The 12103-nt window shown below is 36.0% G+C and overlaps 1 protein-coding gene across 1 annotated transcript in view; it reads left to right on the top strand.

Annotated features, from left to right (window-relative positions):
* Positions 1–10199: 10199 nt before the first annotated feature.
* LOC110288053 (killer cell lectin-like receptor 5) overlaps positions 10200–12103 on the top strand; it is a 19754-nt gene continuing 17850 nt past the window's right edge. Inside the window, exon 1 of the mRNA XM_021154508.1 lies at positions 10200–10337. Within this exon, the coding sequence (XP_021010167.1) occupies positions 10303–10337 (35 nt within the window). The 5' untranslated portion in view covers positions 10200–10302. The remainder of the gene's footprint in view (positions 10338–12103) is intronic.

Below are 12103 nucleotides of genomic sequence, written 5' to 3'. Positions count from 1 at the left end.
GTATGTTTTAACTGGAACTTTTTTCTGTTTTTGGGGGGGATATTATATTTATTTACATTTAGTTTTTACTCTTTATTGGATAATTTCTTTACATTTTAAATGTTATACCCTTTCCCTGTTTCCCTCTTCCTCTGAAATCCTCTATCCAATTGCCTCTCCACATTCTTCTGTGTAGGTATTCCTCTACCCACCCAACTCCCTGCAAACATATTTCCCTACACTGGGGCATCAAGACCAAAGGCCTCTTCTCCCATTGGTGCCCAACAATGACATCTTCTCTTACATATGTGGCTGGATCCATGGGTACCTTCATTTGTACTCCTTGGTTGGTACTTTAGTACCTGGGGAGCTCTTGGGGGGTGTGGATGGTTGATATTGATGTTCTTCCTATACAGTTTCAAACCCCATCATCTTTTACTGTCCTATTGCTAAATCCTCCATTGAAGAACCTGTGTTCAGTCCAATGAGCAGCTGTGAGCATCTGTCTCTGTTAGGCTCTGTCAGAGCCTCTCAAGAGACAGGTATATGATGTTCCTGTCAGCATGTACTTCTTGGCATGAACAAGAGTGTCTGTGTTTGCTGACTGTATATGGGATAGATCCCCACGTGGGCAGTCTCTGGATGGTCTTTCCTTCTGTTGCTGCTACACACATCGTCTCCTTTATTTGCTTCCATGAATATTTTGTTACTTCTTCTAAAAATGACCAAAATACCCACACTTTGGTCTTCTTTCTTTTTGAGCTGCATGTGCCTTGTAAGTTGTATCATGTGTATTATGTAATTTTGCCTAATAACCACTTATCAATGAGTACCAAAACAAATGAAATGTGAAAATCAATCAGGTAAGCAACACAAAAATGTGAAAACCAAACAAGTAAGCAAACATACAAACAAAACAAAACAAAACAAAAGAGAAAACCACAGCAAAGAAATAAATCACACAATCTACCAAAGACATAAGGAATCTGTTTTGTGGTGTCAACTATAACCTTCTAATTAGTGATTCTGCATAAGGCATTTTGAGACCTGTTGTTTTTGTTAACTCATTTTCTATTATTTCCTGTCCCTTGTCTTTCATTTCTCACCTCCATTTGATGCTTTAATGCTCAGAATCAGCCCTGCTTCTTTTGTAGCACACACTTTCATTCCTATGGCTTATTGATTGTTTTAGAATAACTAAATACTGATTTTCCCCCAAATAATTCTGTATTTGTCTTAAAGAAGTATTCATAGTTATTATATTCTAAGTTGTCTTTTATATATTAATAAAATGTTATTTATTTATTCATTTTTATTATATTTAGTCTTTTATTACAATCAAATTGTTAACCCAATCCAAGTCCACCCTCTGACAGTCCTCATCTCATTCTTCCACTCCTGTTTCCAAGAGGATGTCCCCCCAAACACACCCCAACACATTCTCACACTCCACAATTGCTCCTGATAGTCTGGGACCTCAGAAAATGAAGAGACCTCCCATCCTCATGGATTGGTAGAATTAACATAGTAAAAATGGCAATCCTACAAAAAGCAATCTATAGATTCACTGCAATTCCATCAATATTCCAACAGAAAATTTTAAAGATATTGAAAGAGAAATTTTTCAAGTTTTTATGGGAAAACAAAAAACCCAGCATAGCAAAAACAATTTCTAACAATAAAAGAACTTCTTGGGGAATCAACATATAATACAGCTATATTAAGCTATAATACAGAGCAAGCTATAATACAGAGCATAGTAATAGAAATGGCATGTTATTGGTAGAGAGACAGACAAATATATGAATAGAGAATAGAATTGAACACTCAGAAATAAAACAACACACTTATGGACATGGTCTTTGACAAAGAATTCTTTATATCTTTTAAAATAATTTAAACTATTTATTGTTGTTTTGAGATAGGAATTCATTTCAGGTAGGTTAACCTTGAACTCTTGATTCTCATGTATCCAAATATTATATACCCATCTTAACATTTTTTCTTGATAAGTACCAAGCATACTTATTTTAAATATGTTATTTTGTAATCCTAATATCTGAAACATTACAGGTTGAATCTCCTGTATGTGCTGGCTAAGGTTAATGGTTACGTTTTCACTGTGTCATTCATTGAATTTCTTCTCAATAGTGCAGAACCTCTCTGAGGCATGTCGTCCATACTGATAACTTTCTCAGTAATCTTTCTTCCATTCAGTGACTGGAAATTTGGCAGGCATGGCTCCCTTCTCTTATAAATGTGGCCCTGGCAGAGTAGACAGCTAGATTCCAAATCAGAAGGAAAATAATTCATTTTCTCTCCAAGAATGCTATCAAGAAGGTTGTCACAGGTGTTGTTAAGGAATAGATTATACCCTATCAGATGTATTAATATGTTCATATCATATAAATTGTTATTAAATTTGATTTTTCTACATAAAAGTAGAACACCATATAAAGTTTCTGAATAATGCATCATTTCAAAGATGCTACAACAGTTTATCCTACCAGTAGTTTACAAGTCTACAATTGACAGTGCTGGACACAGAGTTAAAATTGTTTATAGTCTACAGCACCATATAGAGTCAATTACTGGCAGCAGATAACATTTGGATTGAGGTACGGGAAGCTGATAACATACCTTCATCCAAGTTGAGAGATTCATAAACCATTACTATGCTACAGAATTTTTCCCTGTTGGTGGTGGTATTACTAGGGTTGGAACTTTGGTGGTCTGAAGATTCCTGTGACTTCCACATTTCTTTCTCCAGTGAGAAGATGCAATAACATCTACATTTGTTACAATGTGAGCTGCTAAGGAACCCAATGAGCAGTCGTGATCCTTACTTATGTTTCATGTATAGAGCTGTAGGTGGGCATCACTTTCTGAGGTAAAGTCAAGAGGTTATGATTCAGATGTTGTGTTTCCTGTGTATCTGTGAATAGTTTGTATCTTCCAGATCCTTTCTGTCTTTGCTCATATTCATTACAATGCTTTTTTTTTTTTCTGTACTTATCATATCCCATGGATGGCTAATGTGTACACTCATTCCTATTTTATTTTACATTCTTTTCTATTATTCATGAGCAACTTGGCTATTTATCTTCCCCTTTTGTTCAATGGTAAATCTAAATAGTCTGTTTCCTCAAACTTATATCTAGGGCTCAATAGCACTGGCTTCTATTGAAGATTTTCCCTTTGGCATCTGAGTTATCTAGGTTTTACTCCTGCTTCATCTTCTTTGATAAACCTTCTCAGTACACAACCTAGATTCAAAGTCACTTGCCCAAGCCAACATTAAAATCCTGATCCTCCTACAATTGCCTCCCAAATGCTGAGGCTACACTAGTCCTACTCTGCATCTGTCCACATTAATTATTTAGGGTTTGAATGACCATTTTCCATAGATTCATTATTCTTCTTGCCATGCCTATTAGGAGAAAGGCTGACTACAACACTGCTTTGGAGTCTCACCTCTACTGAACCTTAGCCTATATAGGAATCAACATCATTTCCTTTCACAAATGTATTGAATTAAATTTTAATTATTAGTTAATATTTGACCAGGTTTTTATTCAACATCCAATTCTGGCATGTTTTGTAATACTAGTCATTCAGATTCACAAAGCCTTATCACCTGTGTTTACCCCCAAATACTGAGTTCATAAGTATGTATCACCTTTCCTTTATTTTATTTTCTATACAACTTTTAAGATTCCTTTTTACCAGAATGTAGGTGTGGCACCTAATACAAGAAACAACAGAGATTGCAGTTGTGTTGAACGCAGGGAAGACATCCAATCACCATGTTTCAATGTAGACCTGACAGCTCTGATGTACAGAACTCAAAATTAAGGGTCAATATAGTACTCACAACTGTCTTTTAAAATTTTCCTACACACTTCGTATTTCTCGTTAAAATCAGGCATCTAAGACTTTTTCCTGGGATGTCACATACATTTTTTTCTTCTTTTTTGTCTGTCATCATTGCATGAAATATCTCAGAAAAATAACAACAATATAAAATTATCACTTATTGTTTCAAATGCTGATGAATAATTTTGCTTACTGGACAAAATTAGTATTATCAAAAAGATAATACATTGAGTTGTGCTCAGGAGACAATATCTATCTTTTGTTTTTAAGATGATTATAATTTTGTGTGGATGTATGAGCATATATATACATGTATAATTAATTCTATATTATTTACATAATTGTCAATTCAATTTGTTTCATAACTCATGACCATTAACAATATAAGCTTCAAATTTTAATAACTGCCTATTTGATTGTTTGTTTATAGTGATTAGATGGTAATGAAATCACTACAGAAAATGAGCAGTACGAAGGAAAGGTAAAAATGAAATATCATCTTCGTTTTTTTCATGTGATGATTTGTGACTAGTTACCAACTACAAGTTTTAATCATAGGTCTCAGTCTCCTGTGTGAACAGAGACATGAGCTATTGAGGGAAAAATATTCCTCTAAAACCTGTGTAAAGCCACCTTCCTGGCACACAGAGAAGCTTGTGTCTCAAGATTAGTCACCCTTTGCTCCAATACACTGAGGATTCAGTTTTTTCCTGAATGATACAGAGAACCATATAGAGAACCCTATAAATAGGAAACACACAGTAATATCCCTAGGACATATTTATATCCCAGGGCTTGGATTGCACAATTAATAACTAATTTGTAGTTGTGTGAGTCTGTATGTTTGTTAGTTACTATTTGTTGTTTCTTGCGTTTAGATAAATTTATCTTTAGAAAAGGGATTTTGTTTGCTGTCAAATACAATTTCATAATTCATGACTGGTTGCCAGGCTAGTTGAAAAAAATCATAGAATCTGCCATATCCCATATGTTTTTATTCTTTCTCTGTCTCTCTGTGATACATTTGATGATAAATTGAAACTACATAGATATAGTAAAATGTATTGAGGCCAGCTGGATATGGTGGCTCAGAATTATAAACCTTCTACAAATGTGAATTTGAGGGATTCCTAGGCTATATAGTACATTTAAACATCATTGGCTATAGATTGAGACTGTCTCATGAAGCTTGATAATGATGGTAGTAATAATAAGAATATAGTTTATAAATAGTGTTAAGGGAGAAGCAATTGCTTTGATAGAATTTTAGTAAATTGATTAAACTCAAGGCATTTATTATTGATCTAGTGATATGTTACTTTCTCTGATCCACACTCATATTTGACAGTGTTCTAGATGATTTCACTACATCCACATGGTCAATATCATTCTGTATAGTCATGTGAAGTTTCCTGTGACCTTCAGTTTTGAAGTGGTTCTTAACTTGGGATTTCTTTCTGGTTTTGATCCTGGTATTGAAAAAAAATCAAGTCTTAAATTTGGAGTGTGTATGTAACAATATGTATCTATAGTAAGTCATAAGAAATAAGAATTATACCAAATATGCACTCCCTTTCAACCATTGTTCCAAGTAGTTTTATGACCATATGACACAAGATATAATCTTATCAGAGGAGGGAACCTCAATTCTGAAAGTGCCTTAATAAGATCTGGCTCTAGGTAAGCCTGTAGACATTTTCTCAAGTAATGATGTGTATGTGAAAGCCAGTCTCATTGTGGTTGCCCCCTTCAGGCTAGTGGTCTTGGCTACTCTAATAAAGAAGGCTGAGCAAGCCATGGGTTCTAAACCAATGATCAGTACCCCTCCCTGACCTGTGCATCAGCTTCTTCCTCCTGGTTCTTGTCGGGTTTGGGTTTCTGTCCTGATTTTTTCAGTAACAGATTGTGATGTGGAAATGCAAACAAAATATTCCTTCTTTCCAATTTACTTTTATCGTAGTGTAACATCACAACAATATCAAGCCAGAGTAAGAGATCCACCAAGCCCTAACATAGAAATGCTTTACTTGCCAAAGTTTATTTCCGCCCCATGCTCTTCGTGACTGACCCAAGCAGGTAGATATTTGCAGTCTTGTAGTGTAAATTAGTATGGTCTACTTCAGAGTGTAGTATATTCTGTACAGATTAGTATTTGAGTATATTTTCTCTTTTTATGTTTTTCATTAATATTGATGTTTTTAGCTAGCTCATATTTTTTCAAAAATCAGTGATTCATTTTTTATTAATCAGCGCTTTCCTGTTATACAATAACCATATTCCTCCATTGACATGTGAGCATATCATATGATTCCAAGTTTTAAAATTTTGAATGAAGTTGTCATGCCAATTGTATTTGTTGCTGTGTGAAATATATTTTATACATATATGTTTTATTTATCAATTCAATCTATCTCTCTATCTCTCTATCTATCTGTCTGTCTCTCTGTCTATCTATCTATCTATCTATTTATCATCTATCTATTTTGGTAAACATCCATAACTATGATATTTGATTTCCAGGCTTGTATCTCCATCCTATGAAAATGTGAGTTTGTAGAAGCAATTTCTTCACAATTTTCCCAACAATAGCTATTTTATTACAATAACATGTAACTGGATACTATTGTTTAGATAAACTGAAATTGCATCTACCTACCTTTTCAAACTTTCTTCTCTACCCATAGACAATTGTATTTACTGTTGATTAACTGTTAAATATACTTTACCACATTTGTTCTTGGTATATTTCTTATCCACTTTATATAGCTTTCTCTGCTTGGAAGATGTGTTTAAACAAAATTATTTAGTATTTGACAGTTTCCCAAATGCATTTAATACATTAGGGCCATACTTATCTCCCTGAATCTGATCCCTGCGTACACCATTGATCCCATGCCTGTGAAATCATCATCCTTCTATCATGACTTTTTTGTGGTTTTGGTTTTGGTTTGTGACCCACTGGACTTAACCTTGGTCACTCAAAGGTCCATGTTTTAGAGCATGTTAACTGGGGTCACAGTAGCTCAGGAGAGGTTACATAACTGGAGACAGTTATTCCCTCTCCTCCAAATGCCACAGAGAGACAGTAGCTTCCTTTACAGTACTTCCTTTGTAGTCTTATTAGCTGGTCCTATCTATGAATAAGAGCCTATAAGATCATTATTGTGCAAACTCTAAGCAAACAACTAAAGATACTATAACTTCATATATATCCTATCCCTACAAGTGTATTGTGACATTCGTTCCTTCTTCCTAAGCATTCAGACTATTCATTTAAAGGATGTTTGTATTTATATGTGAACACATAGTTTTGTATTTTTCTCTCTTAATCCTATTGACAATTAAATCATTTTAAATTGTTTTGTGACAGATTCTTATAACCGTCCTGGAACTTACTATGTAGCCCAAGCTAGACAGGAAATTTTTTTAATAAATATTTTTTCTTAAATATTTTATTTATTTACATTTCAAATGTTATATCCTTTCCTAGCTTCCCCTCCAAAAACTTCCTCCCCCTATTCCCTCCTCTTTGCCCTGATCAAAAACCCACCCACTCCTGCTTCCTGGTCCTGGCATTCCCCTATACATGGACATAGAACCTACATAGGACCAAGGGCCTCTCCTCCCATTGATGACCAACTGGATCATTCTCTGTTACATATGCTGCTGGAGCCATGAGTCCTAACATGTGTACTCATTGGTTGATGGTTTAGTCCCTGGGATCTCAGGGAGTACTGTTTAGTTCATATTATTATTCCTCCTAGGAGACTACAAATGCCTTCAAGTCCTTTCTCTACCTCATTCATTGGGAACAGGTGCTCAGTCCAATGGATGGCTGTAAACACTCACATCTGTATTTGTTAGGAACTGGCAGAGCTCTCAGGAGACAGCTATATTTTGGCTCCTTTCAGCAAACACTTGTTGGCATACACAATAGTGTCTGGGTTTTTTGAGTGTATATGGGATGGATCCCCAGGTAAGGCAGTCTCTGGATGGTCAGTCCTTCAGTGTCTAGCCCATATTTTGTCTCTGTACTACCTTTCATGGGTATTTTGTTCCTTCTTCTAAGAAGGCTCAAAGGATCCACACTATGGTATTCTTTCTTCTTGAGTGTCATGTGAATTGTAATATCCACTTATCAGTGAGTGCATATCATGTGTATTCTTTGTGATTGGGTTACTTCAATCAGAATGATATCGTTCAGATCCATCCTTTTGCCTAAGAATTTTATAAATTTGTTGGTTTTAATAGCTGAGTAGTACAGCATTGTTTAAATGTACCCCATTTTCTGTGTCCATTCCTCAGTTGAGGGACATCTGGGTTATTTCCAACTTCTGTATATTATAAATAAGGCTGCTATGAACACAGTGGAGCATGTGTCCTTGTTATATGTTGGAACATCTTCTGAGTATATGCTCAGGAGTGGTATTGCTGGGTCCTCAGGTAGTACTATGTCCACTTTTATCAGGAACCATCAAAGTGATATCCAGAGTGGTTGTACCAGCTTGAAATCCCACCAAAAAGTGGAGGAGTATTCCTCTTTTATCCCCATTTTTGACAGCATCATGTGTCACATGAGGTTTTTTATCTTAGCCATCATGATTGGTGTGAGGTAGAATATCATGGTTGTTTTGATTGACATTTTCCTCATGACAAACGACGCTGAACATCTCTTTAGTTTTTTTCTAGCCATCTGGTATTCCTCAGTTGAGAATTCTTTGTTTGGCTCTGTACCACATTTTAAATAGGGTTATTTGATTTTCTGGAGTCTAACTTCTTCAGTTCATTGTATAGATTGGATATTAGTCCTCTAATAGTGTGTTAAATAGCAACGGTGAAATGAAATAAGCCATCCCCTTTGAAGTATATTTGGTTCAGTATCCAGGATGAGACAGAGACCTCAAATAAGAGAGACACCCAAGAATCAATGAATGTAGCTTTAGATGTGGCACACTATACTGGATACATGGAACCTAAACAGGCCTATTAGTGCCATTTGTGTTCAAACTAGTAATTCTAAAGTAATATATATATATAAGGTTTTATTAGTTCTGTATTGCTATAAGTTTAACAACAGTTAAATCAAAATGTAGAGTGGAGGACTCACTTATTTGCTTGTTTCTCATGGCTGGTGGCTCAACACTTGGAGTAGTTTTGCAATCATTGTCTCTCCCTGGGGGACTGATATTCTAGTGGTTGTTTGGTCCACAAGGGTGTGGCCCTTAGTAGTCCTAGTGTGGCATGGAAAAACTTTAGTGTTCCCAGGGAGCAGCTGTTTCTTCACCCATGTTGGATGCTTGCACTAACATCAGTTGCTTCAAATTTGTAGTGATTTGAAATGAAAAGCAACCAGAAAAATGTCCTTAGACTAAAAAAATCACTTAGATGTTAAATGGGGGTTTGCAAATCGAATCTGCATACTATTGAAATGTAGCTACTAGCAATATGTCTACTCTATACTGTTATCAAGACTATGCATGATATCTGAGATTATTTGAAAATTGTGCTATTAGTATCCTATATCTTAGTTAAAATGAGTGAAGGCTCTTTGTTACAAAGACTGAGGTATAAGTTAATCCTCAGGCAAGTTTTCAACTTTTAATAGTGGGATCCCTAGGCTTATTGGATGATGAGCTAGCATAAAACTTGTCATCAAATTAAGAAAAATGAATACACAATCAAAACTACAAATGATACAAAGGCCAGATATGGTAGATCATCCTGTCATCCCAGAGTTCACAAGTTAGGGAAAATAAGATCATGTGTTTCTGGGCTGTCTCAACTGCATTGTCATCCTGAACTACAGCAGACCATACACCAGGAAAAAGAGATAAATGTAAGAAAATGAGTGCTTTAAGGCAGATGAGCTGATCCTGAAGACTCCACAGAGGATTCAGTGGAGCTGGATTACAGTCTCTGCTCTGAAGTATGACACACGGAGAGAACAGGGACTGAAGAGGCAAAGGTCTTATGGATTGTTGCCTTACTGTCTTCTCCAAAAGTGATTAATTGTATCCCTGGGTATTAAAGAGTCCTGATATCCACAAGAAACACTTCTGTGGGCCCATGGTATCATGTTTATTACATTCCTGAATCATCTTCCTCATTTCCTTGCTCTCAGTGCTTGAGCCCATCAAGGATTATATGTGTTGGCATATAAGGCAGAAAGTTAAAAAAGCTGTGAGTAAAAATGCACAGGATGAATACAAGCACAGGAAATCTCAAAATAGAGCTGTTTGTGGTTTTTCTAAGACCTGTGAAGTTTACCATATTTCATGGTGTAAATGTTGCACCTTAAAAGACAGATACACCAAGAGGGGGGATACTGGCCAGGATAAGCAAGTCCTCCCAGTGAACCAAGAGATCAGACCTTTCCTGTGGCCTGGTGACTACAACAGGTTTTCCTCACCTCAGCCTGGGACAGGAAATGCAGCTTGCAGCTGTGCAATGATAGCACTGAAGTCCAAGTGTATGACTGGAAGGTTTGAATGTGGGATTAATATTGTGTCTGTCTCGACATAAAGGATTGGGCAATTGTGGTTTCACAACTAAAGTCTTTTACAATAAAACAAGGAAATAAATATGTATGCATACACATGCATATATATGTATATATGTATATGTATTTTGTGTTTAGGTTTTGTTTTGTTTGTTGTTTGATTTTTTCACAAAAAAATTGAATTTAGAAGACAGAACTTAAGAAAACAAAAATGTTTACTCCTTTCTCACTCCTCTGTTTTATTAGTCGGTCATGTGAGTGTGCTACTTCCTGTATTATGCTGCACTTTGGTGAAGGAAACAAAACTGGACTGTCACTCAATTTCACTACAACTGCTGTCAGTATATCTGTCTATGATAATCGTGTTCCTTAGCAGTTTACATTCATCTATAAATTCAGAGCTGAATTGTACATAGCTTAGAGAAAGCTGCTACCCTTTGCCTGTGTAGTTTTGGTCACAGTCCTATATCTGTTTAAACAAACAAATATACAAACAAAGAAACTCCCTTTCTGTTCAGTTTCTATTAACTACCCTCCTTCATTGAGCACACTGGAAGGTCTCTCCTGACTATGTTGTAGTCACAGTAATGAACAAACAGCTCTGAAGTTTGTGCTCATAGTGTTTACATGGTGTTAGAGAAGACAAACAATATGCTTAAAGCACAAAGAAATGTGCCCTCTCAATGTGGTTTACCTCCGTGTAAGGATGGGACCATCTCAGCAGAGATAAGCATGCACGATTAATATTTCTATGTATAGTGTGATATAAACCTCTCAGATGAGGGAGGAGTATGTTCTCTAGAGTAACACTGTTGCAGTGCTGTAGAAGTGTCAGCTTCTCTCTTTTTCTCATATACTCTCCCTGTCCTGTCCTTTAAAACACCTGCAGTCCTTGAAATGATCAGTTAGAAAATCTGCCCCATTTTGTGTCTTAGAGTAGGTTCTCCAGACTAGAAGGCTCAAAAAAAAAAAAAACTTTTCTTGAAATTTATGAGCTTCTGTCTATACTCCTGATTACAATGATTCAAAGCCTAGGAAATAGGTGATACACTCTTGACAATGTGAAAAACACAGGCTTGAAGACTCAGTGTTTTGCTCAGTTTTATAGGCTAAAAAAATTGGAGTGTTGCTCTGCAAATAATAATTTTTCATGTTGAATGCATTTTTCTACCCATTTGCCGGATTATCATTACACAATTTATTTGAAACTGGGTGTGTTGATTCATACCTTAATCCTAGACCTTGGGAAACAGACTCAGGCAAACTAGGTACCTATAGGGAGGTGCAGGTCAGCCAGGGTTAAATAATGAAACAATGTCTCAGACATAACAAAATACAACAAAAGCTATTTGTGTAACTTTTTAAACTTTCAAAGCAACTTTGTAAAGAAATGGATGGTCTAATTTGTGTGGTGAAAGAAATTTTGAATGATGGGACTTACAAGAAAGTCACAAGAGCCTGGGTTGGTGTTTCCACTCTTGTCTACTCATGTCACAGACTCATGGTGTGTGGGAAGACAAGGTCCAGGCCCTTCTAAGTTATCATTGTATCCATATCCTGTGCAGGTGTTAATGATGTATTTGAAGCATAGGCTCAGTGTGATATAAACAGTGTCCTTAAATAAGTTGGCTGACTTCTTCAGAGTCTTTCATATGGAAAGACCTCACAGGGAAAGTGCAACCACTTTCATCAACACTGCTACTACTCCTTTCCCATATTCTCAAAGGGTGTGTGTGTGTGTGTGTGTGT

This window comes from Mus caroli, unplaced genomic scaffold (assembly GCF_900094665.2).
Source record: "Mus caroli unplaced genomic scaffold, CAROLI_EIJ_v1.1 scaffold_5800_U1_1, whole genome shotgun sequence".
NCBI lineage: Eukaryota > Metazoa > Chordata > Mammalia > Rodentia > Muridae > Mus > Mus caroli.
The sequence above is the reverse complement of the archived record's forward strand: the minus strand, read 5'-3'. Positions and strand labels throughout refer to the sequence as shown.